General features: G+C 41.2%; 1 protein-coding gene across 1 annotated transcript in view; it reads left to right on the forward strand.

The window, feature by feature from the left end:
* The window catches only part of PTPRM (protein tyrosine phosphatase receptor type M), an 855,321-nt gene that overhangs the window by 497,401 nt on the left and 337,870 nt on the right, over positions 1–20,050 (forward strand). Inside the window, 1 exon segment of the mRNA XM_040434446.1 lies at positions 18,556–18,829. Within this exon segment, the coding sequence (XP_040290380.1) occupies positions 18,556–18,829 (274 nt within the window).

Below are 20,050 nucleotides of genomic sequence, written 5' to 3' on the forward strand. Positions count from 1 at the left end.
ATTTATTTGAAATCAATTTACAATGAACTATTAAATAATGAAATGATCACCTGACATGTCCTGTAAGCAGTCCAGCAGATATTACCCAACATGTTTCTCAGTGGGGTTTTCTAGGTTTAAAGAAGTTGTACAGGATTGGAAAAACATGGCTGCATTACTCCTGAAATCACACCTGCCCATGGGTCTGTGTGTTATTGCAGCTCAGCTCTGTTGAAGTAAATGGGGCTGAGTGCTAATGCCACACACAACCTGAGGATGGGTGTGGCACTGTTTTTGGAAATAAGAAACCATATTTTTCTAATCCTGTACTGTCCTTTTAACTAATAAGAAAAGTGTTGAAAAACAACTCCAGGTCAAACCTGATGTTGTTTTTATCCATCGCCAAGTTCATTCATAGGATGTATGGTGGGCATTTATCAAGACCAACGTTTTCCACACTAGTCTTGATTTCCCTGCACAGTTGGAGGATGTGCCAAGTTTATGTAGAGGGGCAGGTCTCTCATAGATTTGGTGCATCCCTGTTAGGCTGTGCAACAGTCTAAAATGCACGGCAGCCTCCTAGCTGCAGTAGATTTATGTCTTTATTCATGCCAGAAAACTAGCATGCATAAAGATAAATGTGGTAGACCTTCTGTGACGCCCCCCACCCTCACTAGGCCCTTTTTCCCACCATTTCTGAAAAGTGGAGTGAAGGTGGAACAGTTGCATGTTTTACAACAAAATCTGCAACTTTAATACACCACTATTGTAGCCTAAATTACTTAAAGGGGTTATTCCATCTTAGACAATGGGGGCATATCGCTAGGATATGCCCCTCATTGTCTGATAATTGCGGGTCCCACCCAGTTGCGGGTGCACCTACAAGGAGAACAGAGTGGAGAAAGTTGAGGAGGGCACACTGCTCATGTGCAGCCGCCCTCCATTCGTTTCTATGGAGCCGCCGAAAATAGCCGAGCGCTGGCTCGGCTATTTCCGTCGACCCCATAGAAATGAATAGGAGTGGTGGCCGCGCATGCGCGGTGAGCTCCCATTCGCTTGAATGGGAGAGGTGGGGAGCTGCGCCTGGTGGTGGACGGGGTCCTCCAGCCACAACTCTCCCCGGCTCCGTTCTCCTTGTAGGTGCGATATGCCCCCATTGTCTAAGATGGGATAACCCCTTTAATAAATTTCCCCCAATGTTCTATAAAAAAATTGGTTCCGAGGGAGAGACTTGAATATACAGTATTGATAAATCTCCCGTGCAGCCTTATTTCAATTCATATTTTGACAGTATGTCTTTGGACAGTCAAAAAGGTTAAGAGATACATTCTATACTTCCTATTCCCCACACTACTGTGTCCTAAATGCATGTGTGGCTCATTTAACATGCAAAACACTTTGCTCTTCTTGTCGACCTTAATGTTCTATTTTATATAGTTCCCAGCACCTCTGTAAGAGTTGCCGCAGAACCTAAAATGTAATTTTCTTTAAATCAAATTTACATACTTCCTGAAAGAACACCCAGGGGTGCTATTGAGAATTAACATTTCTAGCAAAGCTGTGCCCTGGAACCAGCTGCTTGGTACCATCGTGTTCAGTGCAAGTTTTCATATATTTTCATATTAGAGATTTTGCACACAAGAGATTTTCAAAGTAAGGACGTTGTTTTAAGAGTTGAAGACCACAAAGGCCTTGTAGCCTTTACAGCTATTTAAATAAGTCTAGCTTCTTAGGTCACTTAAAATAGAGTACAAATCATGCTGGCAGCTGCCATAAACATGTTCATTCATTTACAAAGAACAGAGTTTTAATTATGCTTAACATATTTGAATTTGTGGTTTTATTAATATCTGTGTTAATCATTTATTCATATTCTGTCTTTCTTAACTTTACAAAACAATATTTAAATCTTTCTTTCATTTTAATCAGTATTACAGTTCAGACTATAACCTGCCTATAGGTATTGATTTATATAAAGTGGCAAATTCTAGTACTCTAATTCACAGGCTACCACCCTTAAAACTTAGCTTTTAATGTTATCTAAAACATACACAAAAGACCCTCCAACATAGAACAAAGTGATAAACAAACATAAAAAAATTTAGCAATAGCGCAAGGTTGGTGCTTGATATTAGGGTTAGTACATGGCAAGGGTTGGGCCTACTATTAAGCTATGGGCTCTCTCCCTATAGCTGACCCTCTCGCTATTGATGCCCTGCCTGTAAACTGAATAGCCGCCCCAATAAGGGCAATCCCATATCAGGAACCTCCTGGGTACCCTCGGATGGCCCTGATTAGGGATGTCCCTGATAGCTAGTGTATGCCATGTTATTAATAAATCATCATTGTGATACCTAGCGACTATAAATGCAAAAAAAACAAAAACAGATATACAGTGAATTTTTTTTTTATATTAAAACAGAGATTCAACGATAAGTAATGTGATGATCAATCTATATCCTAATTGTAGTCATAGATGCACATTATCAATTGTCAAATAGCACAAAATCTCATCTACTAATTTAGCAGAGTGTTTGGCGTCAACTAAAATTGGTGACATCAATATCCCTTTAATTCAAGAACATTTAGATGCCATCTAAATTGATGACCTCCTCATTCCAACGCGTTTCACCCTTATTGTCTTTGAGTTCATCAGGGGACAAATTACACACAGAATGATAGGGGTATAAATAGTGCCTTAATATTTAGATGATATTTAAATTAGTAATATATGACATTGATAGAATATTGTCTATCTACCCACGGACGTGGGTAATATACCCGATATTTTCCTATAGTGACAGCCACCTGATTACGGCTGGCCTCATAGATTGTGACATGCAAGGGAACGTATCTGTAGTATATATCCAATACAGATTGTGTTGCCGGGGTACGGTACTCAGAGAGACTTAATAATGCTTCACATGTATCTCAGCCGACTTATAGTATATGTAGGCTGCAGATATATTACGATGCAATCTGTAAAGCGGTCTTTTTATGTGCATGCAGCTTCCGATAGCCTCCCGGCGTCTGCAGCAGTACAGAGCATTTTGATCAGCCATCCTTTAAAATCAGCCTAATTCACCATATAAAACATATATGTTAACATTAAAGGTTTTTTTTACAGGATTACTATGGTTTTCATCAGGTACAGACATGTAGTTGCTTACGTCATGTATATCTTCCCCATGCTTTTTTCTTTTTCAATTTGGACTCTTCTGATCAATTTTCACCAAATAAATGTAATCATCTGGTTTCTTTACACCTTGTATGTAGCACTTCCTGTTGCTGTATCCAACCAAACCCATGATGCACTTCTCCTTTCTCTGCCACACCTTCAGCACCGCCCCCAACCACGCTGAGCTTTTTAATTATCTCAGACAGTACTTTTAAATGCTTATTTTATATTGATTAAAACTTTAAATGTTTTTCATTGCTTGATGAAGTTAGCTGAACCTTTTTACCAGGAAGTGAATCTAAGAACAATATCTGCATGGAGTTTGTATGTTTAACGTGTTTTTGTGGGCTTCCTACAGTCCAGAAAACATACTTAAAAACTTGACACAGAGCATGGGCTGCGTAAAAATAATAAGTAAAACAATTACCACTGAGGTGCCAAGATCCCTGGGCTTGCAGCAGTCATGTTCCATTCTTCATTGCTTCTCATGCATGTGACGCCAGAGGCCGTTGATTGGCTGCATCAGTCACATGAATTATGAATTACACATCACTACAGGCCCAGTGGGGACCAGAGAAGTGATGAGGGTCCAATTGGATATTTTAAAGTTGAGTACATTTATTTTACACAACATTTGCCTTGGACTAAGTTATATGGTCCCTGATTTGGGCAAATCTTGGAAAACTGCTTTTATTGGCTTTTTATGTAAGTGTGTAGGTGTCTGAGATAAGAAAATTTGATTGTGAACCTTGATGTGATTAACAATCTCTGTACAGTGCTGTAGAATAGGTTGGTGCCATATAAGTAATAGGAAATAAAGTCCTAGTAGAACACAGAGATGATTTTCAGACTAGCAAAATAAGATCGTGATTAGCAAGATGAATGCACTAATTCAATGGAGTTGCACAGCAAGAATTGACACATCATCTTTATGACTAGAAAAGATGTCCTCACATTTTTAAGATTGAATTAATATTTTACTATTTGATAAAAATTAACCCCTACAAATTTCAAAAGTTCCCCTACATCTCTATTGAGCAGCTCGAGATGGACATACTATAGAGTAGTTATGCCATCCATAGTGAACCTTGGGGTGCCCTTCTTGGGACTCCTTTAAATAAGACAAAGTGGAGAGCATTTGAATGGTCTCATGAAATACTACATTTTCTATGTTGCAGGGGAAATGAGCAGCTGACAGTAACTGCTCCATAAAAGAATGCTGCTTGTTAATGGCATCAGTATCAGCTGATTGCCATGGTGGCTCATATAAATCTTGGTCTAGGGAGACCACACTTCTGCTCACTAAGTTCCTGAGAGGACCAATGTTTTATGAAATTATGGGGAACTAACCAATCGTTCTTGATAATTGACTGATCGTCAGCGGAGATGAGGGCTGCATTTATTTGCTGCAGTCACCTCCGCTGCATGGGGACACAGGCCGATCTGCTGCACAGAGATGATGATTTATAGTGCCGATAAATGAGAGTTTGCTCGTTCATTGGGTGATGGCCGACACCTTTTACTAAGACCAGTTATCAGGAATGAGAATTTCTACAAGTGCTCATCCCTGACAATTGGCTTAATTATCGGTCCGTGTAAAAGGACCTTATTAGTAGCCGGCTAGTATATATATTTTTTGTTAAAAAGACAATTTGCCACTTATTTCCTTATACTTCTTTTACTGTATGCCGCAACTAGTTGGCAATTAACAGCTTAGAAAATGGGTGGCCAATAGTCCACAGGTCCCATAGGCTCATTGGAGGGAATTTATCACATCTTACACTCCAGAATTCTGGCTTCAAAAAGTTCCCCAAAAAAAAAGGCTTTTGTGGGATTATTTGCACATAAATTTGCAACTTTTTGCATTTTTACACCACTCCAAACTTGAAAAGTAGAAGTGGCTAAGTATGTTAATATGTTTTACTCTAGATGTATTGGTGAGACTTTTTTTTTTAAAAAGTCACGGTCACTCCAGTAGGGGGGATGGTGTAGAAAAACTGAAATAGCATTTCTGTACAAAAGTGTCAGATTTAAAGATGCAACAGTTGCAGGGTATGACTACATAGGCTTCAATACTGCGTGGCCATTGAGAATTCAGACCGTCTATACAGTGCAGTCTTTATTAGTTAAATAGGAAGCAGCTGCGACCTACAGTAATTGGCTACACGGATCTTGACTGCAGCTGGCAAATGACCCGAAAGGACCACAACGTCATAACCTTAACAAACAGCATGTACCATTTGATCAATACGGCACAGAGTCTAAAAATGCAGACTTACACAAAATGTGCCTTGTTATCTTTACATATGGGTCAGAGTGTGAAAGCATGGATACATAACATAAAAAATAAGAGTCTGCACTAGTGTCACAGAAAAACTTACAGAGAGCATGGGCCACAAAATGCCAAAATTCTGAAAATCTTTATTTGTAAATTAATAAAAAGTACAATACATACTGTAAAATGAAAAAAGGATGAGAGGGCAGAAAAAAGGCGTCATCACTGGTAACCCACACCACCCAGGGATAAATCAATCAAGTATGACATATATAAATAAGGCAAGGAGGCTGAAAGTATATGAGGTATAGTGGTAGTAGATCAAAAAATCATCAACCACCAGACCAGATATATAAACAGATTAGTAGTGAGGCCAAACATAACAATATATATCTCCTATTCAACAACACCCCAAAAAAATATGGTCAAATCATGTTAAAGCAACAACATACTGTAGTAACATTACCCATGGTGTGTGCAGCCAGGTTGATGCACGTTTTGGCTTACCTTCAGACAATCAGGCAAATTATCTGGCTAATTATTAAGGATGAATGTTTGTATAAACAATGGTTCCCGATAATGTGCCTGTGTAAAAGGTGCTGGCAATCACCCAATGAATGAGCAAACGCTTGGTCAATTCATCAGGTGTTGTTCTGTTGGCATGGAAAATCATTGTACCTTTGCAGCAGATCGTTTTGTCTAATCAATGATCTGCTGCTCTTGAACAATGATTTTCTTGGGAAACAAGTGATTGGTGTATCGATCGCTTGTCCCCATACAGCAGAGCTGATTGCTGCATGTAACTGCATCCCTCCTCTCTGCTGATGATCTGGCAGTAATCAGAAGCATCTTCTTCATTCCCTATAATCTGATCATCTGCACATATATAAAGGACCCTCGATCACTTCAAATTTCCATGAATTGCTGGTTAAGGTCCCTGTATGTAGTCTAAAGTGACTCCAAACACTGTCTTACTGGAATTTAGACAGTACCGTTGTTATTCTTCTTCAGTTATGTTAGTTGTCCATTGTAGGAGAATAGGGAAAGTGCTTCATCACATCCGTCTGAAATGTTAAAGTGTTTCTTGTCTAAGGAGACCAATTTCTCTGCTAATAAGGAATTGTGGGACCTGATTAAATGTTCATTTGAAACATACATTACATGATTTAATGCATTTCCTAACCTTCTTTTTCAATTTATATTTATTTTATTCCTGTTCGAGTACCTTGGATAATTACTTTTCCCTCAGTTCGAGTACCTGAGATAATTACTTTTCACCTGAAATAGTTTCCTGGAGACTTACTGCTTTTCTAATGTTCTGTCAGGGCTCAACCAAAGTTTGGCTCTTATTTTCTAATCAGTTCAAATGAGGCCACTGATTTTATGTGTGCCATATTTTTGGCTGTCTGTTGTTATTTTTGAGAAGCAAAAAATTGTTCTATGAGATGTGCTTGTTTATAGTAGATGGCGTAGCAGTCACAGCCAGGCTGTATTCCTGGAGGGGGGTAGATCAACATACAAGAACAGAAGCACTGTATGAGACAGAGGTGTAACTTGCAGCTACAAGTCTATTTTTAATACAGATGTCTACTTATGTAGCAGGGGCCTTTGGGCCCGCTTAGGCATCCGGGGCAACTGGTGCCTCTCCATGCACTAATACACTATAGCCATATGGTTAGCATGTTGGTTATGTACGCATCCACTGCTTAGTGATGTAACAATGCTATTTGGAGGAAATTAATAGAATACTATTGCAATCACTGAAATACTGCCTACTGAGCCGTGCCTTGTACACAGCTTTACAGGCAGTTAACCTTGACAGGCCTGGGAGCTATCAGAAGGTCCTAGGCTGTCATGGTAACTAATTGGAGAGGTCTTTGAACAGAAGGCAGAGGGAGCCCCTTTCGTCTACCTAACGTCACAGATGTCGCGGTCGCCATTGACAGCAAAATCTGAAGAACAAAATTACCAGATTTGGGTTGATTGCCGATTCCAGTCATTGCACCCTGGTGCTTGCTGTATTATACAGCTGGCACGCTCAATGTATGGAGCAAGCTCAGTGTGTTGGCCCCTTGATACAAACTTCTGCTTAAAAAAATCATGAATTATTCAGAAATCTGGGGTGTTAGGCCTCTTTCACACGGGCAAGATTTCCGCATGGGTGCAATGCGTGAGGTGAACGCATTGCACCCGCACTGAATCTGGACTCATTCATTTCTATGGGGCTGTGCACATGAACGGTGATTTTCACGCATTACTTGTGCGTTGTGTGAAAATCGCAGCATGCTCTACTTTGTGCATTTTTCACGCAACGCAGGCCCCATAGAAGTGAATGGGGCTGCATGAAAATCGCAAGCATCCGCAGGCAAGTGCAGATGCGGTGCGATTTTCACTCACGGTTGCTAGTAGACGATTGGGATGGGGACCCGATCTTTGTTATTTTCCCTTATAACATGGTTATAAGGGAAAATAATAGCATTCTTAATACAGAATGCGTATTAAAATAGGGCTGGAGGGGTTAAAAAAAATAAAAATTTATTTAACTCACCTTAATCCACTTGTTTGCGCAGCCCGGCTTCTCTTCTGTCCTCATCTTTACTGTGCAGTAGGAAAAGGACCTGTGGTGACATCACTGTGCTCATCACATGGTCCGTCACATGATCCATCACTATGGTGATAGATCATGTGATGCGCGCAGTGATGTCATCAAAGGTCCTTTACCCAGGTCCTGAAGAAAGAAGAGAAGCCGTGAACAAGTGGATTAAGGTGAGTTACATTTTTTATTTTATTTTTTTAATAACCCCTCCAGCCCTATTTTAGTAAGCATTCTGTATTAAGAATGCTATTATTTTCCCTTATAACCATGTTATAAGGGAAAATAATACAATCTACACAACACCTAACCCAAACCCGAACTTCTGTGAAGAAGTTCGGGTTTGGGTACCAAACATGCCGATTTTTCTCACACGAGTGCAAAACACATTACAATGTTTTGCACTCGCACGGAAAAATCACGCACTTTCCCACGACGCATCCGCATCTTATCCGGCCCAAAACCATGACGCCCGTGTGAAAGAGGCCTTATGCTTTTGGCTCCCCCAGGAAATGTGCGTGTATTGGGAAATTGATGGTGCAGGAGGGCTCATAGTAAGTTTTGCTATGAGATTTCTGTACGCCCCTGGTCTTATGACTTTTCTGCACATGAATTGGTGACTGCACAGTTTCTCTTAGCATGAAAGTATCATTATACTTTGGGGGGCTTTTTTGCATTATTCTGCACATATAGCATGATGTAATGATATACAGTGGAATGTGAGGTCATCTTTGATTTGGTGGCAAAGCATGGAATAGCATTTTCTCCTGAGGCTCAGCTATTGCATATCTTATATAAGAATGTAATGTACTTTCACAGCAGAAGGATCGCAATAACACTTAATAATATTATCTATAATAAAATAAAGAAGCAACATAGCACTTAATTACAGCAGCAAAATTAACAAAAAAATAACTTCATGTTTTTGGTTAAATGAATTCCAGCATCAGACAATTAGCAGATATGATGACATTATGGGGAACATTTTTAAAAACTAGTGCTAAGGAAAACTGGCTTAGTGGCCTATAGCAACCAATTAGATCCCACCTCTCATTTTTCTGAGCAACCGGTCAAGCTGACCAGTTGCTAAGGGCAACTAAGCCAGTATTCCTTAGTACCAGTTTTGATAAATGCCCCCCATTGCCTTTATTCAATAAAACTGACTTCTACGTTCATGACCCAACACAGAAGACTCATGTACGTAATTTTCAGATGCAAATTAATCCATTAATGATTGTCAAGAACATTTCCTGCTAAAGTTCAATGATATAATTCAGATACATTCTGCTTCGTGGATAGAACAAGAAATAACAGTTTAAATATACCACTAAAAATGCTAATGATGTCTATGGTATTCAGTGGATGTAGTAAGTTAAATCACTGACATGGTCAAAGCATTGATCGGAGACTGAGGTGCAAGGCACCATCTTTCTATGATCGTGATGAGTCTCATGTACAGACAGGATTGCACCTTACATGATCTGTATGATCTTGTGTATCTGCAAAACCATAGCATTGCACTGAATTTAGCTTTTAGAATTATGTGATAAATTACAGATTTTTAAAGATTTTCTTGAATGGTTCTGTGTTGTGGCACCCTGTACAGTGGGCGGCAGGAAGCGTTACTGCGCAGGAGAAACGCTTTTCATTATTGCTTGCAGTCCCAGAAATATTTTAGGGATATGTCATAAAATCTTTAATGTGAATACCTTTCATTTGCTTAGTGTTTTACTTTACTTTTCCTGTTCTTTTGCCTGGAGTGTTCCTTTAAAGTTTGAATACATGGATATGCATAAGCATTTCTTGAGCTTAATGCTGTGTGATGATACTAATTTTGTCATTTACGCATTATGACAATTCTTCAAGTATGTTTCATATTAAACCCACTGGCCAGATTTTCTTAATGTACTATGCCTAGGCACCCACCTTGCTGTTAGGATACAACAATATCAGAAAAACACTGAGCATGCAATACAATAATCTATATTGTGTGTTTCTGTAATTTTTGACAATGCAGAAGGATCTCCCTAATGTAAAATGACAGGTTTAGGCAAGATATATGAGCTGCGAAAAGATGAGTATGAATAGCAATGAAGATAAATGCTGCTGTTCTCTAGAACGTTACACATTTTTATACTTGTTTATATGTAAGGCTGAGTTCATACTTAAGTTATTTGGTCTGTTGTTTCCATCAGTTAGGGCTTATGCACACGACCGTATGTATTTTGCGGTCCGCAAAAAACGGATCTGCAAAAAATACAGATGACGTCCATGTGCATTCCGTATTTTGCAGAACAGAACAGCTGGTCCCTAATAGAACAGTCCTATCCTTGTCCGTAATGCAGACAGTAATAGGACATGTTCTATTTTTTTTGCGATACGGAAACGGAATGCACACGGAGTAAATTCAATTTTTTTTGCGGATCCATTAAAATGAATGGTTACACATATGGTCCGCAAAAAAACATAACGGACCAGGAAAGAAAATACGTTTGTGTGCATGAGCCCTTATTGTGCGCCAAACCAGTAGTGAAGCCGACTCAGGGATCAATGGAAAGATCTGCACCTGTTCTGTGTTTTTGACCAGCACCTGGTTTTGGCTCACAATAACTGATGGAAATAACTGACCAAATAACGGAAGAGTGAATTCAGCCTAAGTATTTATACTGTAGAATTAACTAATAAAATGCCTCTATTTTTCAAACAAATATCACAGTAAACATAAGGGAGGGCGTTTATGAACCTAATCAAAGCACAAATAGTATGAAATATCGAAAAAATTGATTTACCTATGAACCCGTGTTGTGATGTCATATCCCTGTGGAGATGGATCGCTTTCGGTATTGCCAGTTCCATTGCCTGTGCCTCTCCTCGAATCTAGCCGCACCTAGTATAATAAATACAATATGCAGATATGATAATCATGGTTTATACAGCAGATAAATGCTATTTGTGCAATGTAAGTTGAAAAGTGATTCCACTCGCATAAAATGCAACAAATATAACAAATAATTTATATTCCAGTTAAATGGTCATGAATCGCTAGAACCATGATGTTCATAATATTAGAGTCCTCTGCTGTATCTAATAACAACCGGCATATTAGAGCGTAATAAATAAATAACTGCATATATACAGTACAGACCAAAAGTTTGGACACACCTTCTCATTCAAAGAGTTTTCTTTATTTTCATGACTAGGAAGGCATCAAAACTATGAATTAACACATGTGGAATTATATACATAACAAACAAGTGTGAAACAACTGAAAATGTGTCATATTCTAGGTTCTTCAAAGTAGCCACCTTTTTGCTTTGATTACTGCTTTGCACACTCTTGGCATTCTCTTGATGAGCTTCAAGAGGTAGTCCCCTGAAATGGTCTTCCAACAGTCTTGAAGGAGTTCCCAGAGATGCTTAGCACTTGTTGGCCCTTTTGCCTTCACTCTGCGGTCCAGCTCACCCCAAACCATCTCGATTGGGTTTAGGTCCGGTAACTGTGGAGGCCAGGTCATCTGGCGCAGCACCCCATCACTCTCCTTCATGGTCAAATAGCCCTTACTTTCAAAGTTTTCCCAATTTTTCGGTTGACTGACTGACCTTCATTTCTTAAAGTAATGATGGCCACTAGTTTTTCTTTACTTAGCTGCTTTTTTCTTGCCATAATACAAATTCTAACAGTCTATTCAGTAGGACTATCAGCTGTGTATCCACCTGACTTCTCCTCAATGCAACTGATGGTCCCAACCCCATTTATAAGGCAAGAAATACCACTTATTAAACCTGACAGGGCACACCTGTGAAGTGAAAACCATTTCAGGGGACTACCTCTTGAAGCTCATCAAGAGAATGCCAAGAGTGTGCAAAGCAGTAATCAAAGCAAAAGGTGGCTACTTTGAAGAACCTAGAATATGACATATTTTCAGTTGTTTCACATTTGTTTGTTATGTATATAATTCCACATGTGTTAATTCATAGTTTTGATGCCTTCAGTGTGAATCTACAATTTTCATAGTCATGAAAATAAAGAAAACTCTTTGAATGAGGTGTGTCCAAACTTTTGGTCTGTACTGTATATATGTGGGTACGTGTAGAAGTGCTCAGTACAAACAGCAGTGTTCCATAACATTCTGAGTATGAAGGTATGGAAAATAGGCAATCTATACCCGTACTAATAAAGGCTCTAAGACATGAGGAGAATAGATGGAACAGATGATCTGTGTTGACGTTCGAGCATATAGGTAGAAGATATCAAGTACAGATTGGAGGGGAAGGGTAAGTATAAGTATACAGGCATGTGTATAATATACAAGAAACTTGCTAGCTCCAGACTATATCCGAGAATATGCGCAGTCTTAACATTTCGATAGTGTAAGAGCACAAGTCCGGACGCATGCGCAATAAGAGGTATGAGTTCAAAGTAAGATAAGTCCAAGGACCTGCGCAATGATAGACAATGATGTCCTCACTCTTAAAGTGTTCCATCACATGCGCAGAAAAGACTCTATCCCTGCACGAATAGAAATGCAATGATATGCGCAGTATAGATCGTAAAGATCATTTTCATTACTAAGTTCAGGCGCATGGCCAGAATACATCAAGACTTGAACGAAACGATAATATAAGTATACGGGCATGCGCACTGGACACAGCCAATTTACTGACATCAGGCTAAGTTTGAGAGTATGCGCAGTCATAGCATCTTACTAGTAAAGGAGTATAAGTTCTGACACATGCGCAGATACAGGTCGGAGTCTAATGGAAGATAAGTTCGTAGACCTGCGCAGAAAAGGACAATGGTGTTCTTGTATTTCAAAGTTGTAGCGCAAGCGCAATAGTTTAAATTAATCCCAGTGCCTTTATAAGTCCCATGACATGCGCAGAAAAGATAGAACTACGGACCTGCATTCAAGTCGTAGTGCATGAGCAGAGGACAAGAAAGGATGATTGGAGCACAAGGAGAAAGGAGTGGCCGAGACACGCAGTTAGCGATGTAACTGTTTTCCGATTGGACAATAGTATTAACATCGTAACAAAGTAGTTACTAACTAGTTTAAAGGGATAGTGACATCACAACAGGGGAGGTTTTAAAATCTGGTTCCCGCCCCCTCCCTCACTAGCAGACTGCACGCAACCCCTGAAGATGCCAATGAGTTGGCGAAACATGTCGGGGGGGCAGCATGTGAAATGTTTTTAAACAGCGTGTGCACCTTAGATTTGGCTGCATCGTAATCAGGGCTGTGGAGTCGGAGGCAATTTTGGGTACCTGGAGTCGGCAAAAAATGAACCGACTCCGACTCCTACTCGATTTAAATTGGAATAATTAAAAAAAAGCAAGTTTAAATGTCACAATTCACAAAAAGTTATAATTAATAACCGTATTTTTCACCCTATAAGACGCACCTGCCCATAAGACGCACCTAGGTTTTTGAGGAGGAAAATAAGAAAATAAATATTTTGAACCAAAAGGTGTGCTTTTGGTGGGTTTTGAACTAATGGTGGTCTGTGGATGACACTATTATAGGGACATCTGTGGATAGCACTGTTATGGGGGCATCTGTGGATGGTACTGTTATGGGGGCATCTGTGGATGGCACTATTATGGGGGCATCTGTGGATGGCACTATTATGGGGGCATCTGTGGATGGCACTGTTATGGGGGCACTGTTATGGGGGCATCTGTGGATGGCACTGTTATGGGGGCATCTGTGGATGGCACTGTTATGGTGGCATCTGTGGATGGCACTGCTATGGGGGCATCTGTGGATGGCACTGTTATGGGGGCATCTGTGGATGGCACTGTTATGGGGGATCATTGTGGGGGCATCTGTGGATTGCACTGTTATGGGGGCATCTGCGGATGATACATATATAGCATCTTATCTTATGTGTCATCCACAGATCCCCTCCATAACAGTGTCCCTGTGTAGTGAATGGGGGCTGGCATCTGTTTCTGTAATGGCAGCGGGGCCCGGTGCCTGCTTCATTCATGAAGTGGGCGGAGCAGGCACGTGACTTAGTGAGCTATGCTACGAGCGCCCACTTAGCCTCCTGACTGCCAAGAAGTTAGTAGTAAGTAGTACAGCGCTAGATTTAAGATGATTGGAATACTTTAACAATACCCACAAGTTAGATATGATTACCGTATACTACAGTGAGCGGGGCCCGGTGTAGTAGAATACAGTGACTGCACCGGGCCCCGCTGCCATTACAGAAACAGATGCCGGCCCCCAGCCCCTCCTCCCTCTCAGCCTATTCCCCGGACGGTCGCAGAATTCGCCCCATAAGATACACTGCTATTTTTCCCCCACTTTTGCGAAAAATACGGTACTTCTCTACTGTAAGAATAAAGGCCAATGCATGCAGTGCGTCACGTTACCGCAAAACGAACACGTTAAGTGACCATGAAGAAGCATGCTTTTCATATGCTTCACTATATGGCACGCAACGCACAGTTAAGGAGCGGCAATACTTATACTTTTCATTGTGTTGTGTTCCGCTGTTACAGGGAACGTTGCTTGGTTAACCTAGCCTCTCGCTGATAACCGATTAAGTAAATATGTTTTTTGCAGGACTAGAGACACTTGTATAAGTGAAGGGAATGGGTAGTCAATAGTTCAAGACTGAAGCTGTAAACCATTTGAAAAACTGCTGTCATTCAGCTAAGGCTATAAAAACTTGTAAACTCAGATTGTTAGCTTAAACTTTAAACATGACTATGGGATTCTACTAGGAAAATCATGGTTTACAATAAATGCCCCTTCCCCTGCCCCTTCCTGGATCCTCCCACTGCCCTATCTTCAGCAGAAGATCAGCATACAAAGGAGAAGGCAGCAGCTTCCTAGCCAGTTTGAAATGAATATTGTGATACTGCGCTCTGGGACTGTGGACGTGTTTAAATTAGTACAAGAGTATCGTATATTAGTACAAGAGTATCCCTTTATGCGGCAGACTTTGCGGTTCTGCTGCGATACCGCTGCCACTACATAGTGCATTCACGGAGCGCCTTTGAAGCAACTTTCAAAGTTTCTTGATGTACCGTATGTTGCCTTTCTTTCCTTCAAGGAATGTATAAAATACATTCGCATATTAAATACAGAGGAGTCTGAGTCTGAGTCGGAAGTACCAAAAACTGAGGAGTCGGAGTCAGAGCATTTATCTACGGACTCCACAGCCCTGATCGTAATAGTTGTATAGTCTAGAAGGTTCTAGTTAAAAGGGTGCGGACAATACTGTTCCGCACCGTTATTGATCATATTGCACAGCAAACAAATAGCGCCAGTACATTCTATAGGGCAACTAGCAGTCACTAGGGTGGCACAGCTGATAGTTTTAAACCACATGAAAATTAGAGGAATGGTTTTATGATGAGAAATTAACGTTACGTTTTAGGATGAGAAATTAGTAGCACATGTAACTAAGAGACAATCATTAGTCCTCCGTTGTAAATAATTATAATTTAGCCCAAGGGCTCGTGCACATGAACGTTTTTTTTTTCTGTGTCCATTCTTTTATTTATATTTTGGAGCCTGTATGCGGAACCATTCACTTCAATGGGTCCGCAAAAAGAAAAAAAAGGAAATGACTCTCCGTGGATTCCATGTCCGCGTGGCCATTCCGCAAAGGAGATAGAACATGTCCTATTCTTGTCCATTTTGTGGACAAGGATAGACATTGTTACAATAGATCAGCAATAAAAATGGATGCAATACGGATGTCACATGGAGGTCATCCGTATTTTTTTCAGATCCGTGATTTATAGACCGCAAAATACATACCTTCGGGTGCATGAGCCCTAAGCGGTATGTGTCGGTAGCTTGATTTTTCTTTTCTATGACTTTAGAATAACATTTTAAATGACGTGATTATTATAAATAGTGTTGAGAAGAAACTTTCAGTCATATTTGCAAAGTACTTTGGGTAAAATGTATCATTCCCCCTACATCTTTTTTTTTGGCATAAAAACATTGCAAAACCCTTGGTTTGCAACTTTTCAAATGCCATTCTGACTTTCAGTTGTAACTGACATTTTTAGAACGCTAGTTACGTAATACTGGGGCAGCGAGATGGTGGGGTATGGGTGATGCCATCAACCCCGGCACAGTCATAATTATTTACACCAGAAATTGGTGGAAATAATTACTGAAATCCACCACAGCTGCAAGATTTCCAGGTTTCAATTTGTCACACTTAGGCCTCATGCACACGACCGTTGTTGTGTTCGGTGTCCGTTGTTCCGTTTTTCGTGATTTTCTGCGGACCAATTGAGTTTCAATGGGTCCGTTGAAAACTCGGCTAATGCACCGTTTGTCATCCGCGTCCGTGATCCGTGGTTCCAGTCCGTCAAAAAAATATAACCTGTCCTATTTTTTTCATGGAAAATGGTTCGCGGACCCATTCAAGTCAATGGGACCGTGAAAAAATGCGGAGGCACACAAGATTGTCATCCGCGTCCGCGCGTCTGTGTCCGTTTTTTTCCTATCATTTGCATGGCAAACTTGACAGACTTTTTTTTACTTTCCTTCATGTCTGGTGATCCTCCAAAAATCAAGGAAGACACACGGAAACAAAAACGGATCACGGAACAACGGAACCCCATTTTGCGGAACGGAACACAACAACGGTCGTGTGCATGAGGCCTTAGGCCGAGTTCACACGAACGTGTGTGACCCGTGCCCGTGCTGCGGCCCACAAATTGTGGGCCGCAATGCACGATCGCCGGCCGTAGGTCAGCCGCATCGGATCGCGGACCCATTCACTTTAATGGGTCCGCGATCCGCCCGTTCCGCAAAAAGATAGGACATGTTCTATCTTTTTGCGGAACGGAAGTACGGAACGCAACCCCACGGAAGCACTCCGTAGTGCTTCCAAGGGGTCCCGTTCCGTAATTCTGGATTTGCGGACCCATTGAAGTGAATGGGTCCGCATCCGTGATGCGGAATGCACACGGAACTGTGGCCGTGTATTGCGGCCCGCAATTTGCATGCCGCAATGCAGCCACGGATCACACACGTTCGTGTGAACTAGGCCTTACTGCTGGCGGAGGCAGGTCATTTATAATGAAGCCTGCGCCTCATCATTAATTACATGCTTCCTCTGTCAAACATTTCTTGTCAAGACCGGCATAGCCCCATAGCCAGTTCTATGGCTGTTATGGCTATAGTTACGGCCATGGCTGAGTGGTCATTTCATGCATGTCAAGAGTGACCAAGTATCAGAGCTTGGTGGGAGACCTGGGAGTGGTTGGAACAAGAGTAGCGGGGTGAGGTGAGTATGTAGTATCCTAGTTTTTTTACAGCATTCTTTTTTTACAGCATTTTTACATGTTTAAGAAAAATAATATTAACTGGATCACTCTCTTTAATTTAACCCCCATGGTTAACTACACTTCCCAATCTTGTTTTCCCTGTATAGAAACAATGGCGTGCATTATCTCATAGGTTGCTGCTAACAATTATTACTGAAAAGTAAAAGCCTATTGCAAAGTTTTGTGTAAAATGTCATATCATTATTCTAATTTCCATTGGTTCCCATGTGCTTGAGATATTACCACCACTGCTGTTTGGAATTTAGCATACAGATTAAAGGGAGTCTGTCGCCAGCATTTCACTTTTTTAACCCTTCCCACAGCTCCCTAGTATGCTTACAGTTAATAAAAACGTTACCTCTGGCATCAATCCTGGACTTATAGAACCCTCAAAAACGATCTTTATAAGATATGCAAATGAGGGCTCGCAAGTGCCCAGGGCGGCGTTACTCTCTTAGGTGCCCTGCTTGCTCAGCCTTCTCATTGCGTCCCCCCGCCCCTTCCTACCCTCCGCCTGCCCATCCTTTCCCTCTGACCACCTTTGTACTAACTTGTTATGCTGCCGATATCCCGCGCCGGCGCACTCATTCCTTTGGCAGGCGCATGCTCACTGCGATGCCCATTCCTTGTACGGCATCACAGTAACTATTGCGCATGTGCCGGCTAACGACGCGAAAATCAGCGTCGTTAGCCGGCGCATGCACAATAGTTACTGTGATGCCGTACAAGGAATGGGCATCGCAGTGCGCATGCGCTGGCCAAAGGAATGAGTGCGCCGGCGCGGCATATCGGCAGCATAACGAGTTAGTACAAAGGCGGTCAGAGGGAAAGGATGGGCGGTCAGAGGGTAGGAAGGGGCGGGGGGACGCAATGAGAAGGCTGAGCAAGCAGGGCACCTAAGAGAGTAACGCCGCCCCTGGGCACTTGCGAGCCCTCATTTGCATATCTTATAAAGATCGTTTTTGAGGTTTCTATAAGTTCAGGATTGATGCCAGAGGTAACGTTTTAATTAACTGTAAGCATGCTAGGGAGCTGTGGGAAGGGTTAAAAAAGTGAAATGCTGGTGACAGACTCCCTTTAAACAGTAATGGTATGGTTTGGTCGGATGAAGTTTTGAAAACATGGCTAAATGTCCTTCTGAGTCTTTCTGTCTAATCTAATGTTGGGGAATTTATCTTCTAAGCCAAAAGTTTGAATTATGTTGTTTTCTTTTTTCACTTACAGTGTTTACCAGATTATTGTTGAGGAAAAGAAATCTCGTCGGGTCAGAAAGACATCAGAAATGCTAAAATGTTTTCCAGTTCCCATACATTACCTGAACGCATCATTGTTGAATGCACAGTACTACTTTGCTGCAGAACTTCCTCCAAATCTTTTGTCATCTGCCTTTGTCTTCACAATTGGTGATAATAAAACATATAATGGGTACTGGAACCCTCCACTTCTACCACAGAAAAGCTACAGTATCTACTATCAAGCTGCCAGCAGAGCCAATGGGGTAAGACTAATGCAGTGCAGAATCCAGAGCTCATTTTCAAGTTTCCAAAAGAACAGCTAAAATCAATGATATTCCTAATTCAAGATGTTTTGTAGCCACAAGGACATGCAATTTTGATGTCGAGGTTTATTGAAATAACACAGCTTTGATTGCAACCACTCAACATACTGAGTTTTTTATCAATTTTTATCGTTTTAGCCCTGGATTTGCAATGACTTTCATAAAAGATGGAGGTCGGTTATAAGCTTAGAGGATGTCTCACTTCAGCAAATGGCATTTATCATGTAGAGAAAGTTAATACAAGGCACTTACTAATGTACTATGATTGACCATATTCCCTCCTTTGCTGGCTGGATCCATTTTTCCATTGCATTATATACTGCTCATTTCCATGGTTATGACCACCCTGTAATCCAGCAGCGGTGGTCATGCTTGTACACTATAGAAAAAGGCGCTGGCCTCTCTGGTGGCCAGGACCATAGGAGCGCACATAGGCCGATGCTTTTTCCTATAGTGTGCAAGCACGGCCACCGATACTGGATTACAGGGTGGTCGTAACCATGGAAATGAGCAGTATATAATGTAATGGAAAAATGGATCAAGCCAGCAAAGGAAGCAATATGAACAATCACAGTACATTAGTAAGTGCCTTGTATTTACTTTATATACATGATAAATGCCATTTAATGAAGTGAGATAACCCCTTTAACAGATTCCAGCATTTGAATACTTTTTTTGTTCACCCCTTACCTGCCTGTAGAGGGATACTTACTTGCTCCCTTCTACTCTGTTGTGGCTTCCTTGGTCCACCACTGTGTTCGAACCACTCTGATCCCCACTTTCTAAACTTCTGGAATGAATGGGGGTCAAGTGATCTGCTGTAGCTAATGACATCTGACCCAGTGACTTGCTACTTGGGGGATCACATCAGTGCTATGGCCAGTCATTGGCTGCTGAGGCACATGTGACCGCCCCAACCCGCCATTCTCGAAGTTTACAAGTGGGGAGCAGAGTGCAGCGAACGCAGCAATGAACTGAAGGAGCCGAAACCAGGCAACGGGGAGAAGTTACAATTGTTTCCCTCAGTAGGTATGGCCGAAAGGGGCGTGAACAACAAAGAATTCAATTCCTGGACAACCCCTTTAACCTTTAGGCTCTGTTCACACTCCATAGACTTTTATGGGTTTGATGATGTAAGAGTGCTCTTTTGGCATACGTTGG

Source organism: Bufo bufo, chromosome 5 (assembly GCF_905171765.1).
Source record: "Bufo bufo chromosome 5, aBufBuf1.1, whole genome shotgun sequence".
Lineage (NCBI taxonomy): Eukaryota > Metazoa > Chordata > Amphibia > Anura > Bufonidae > Bufo > Bufo bufo.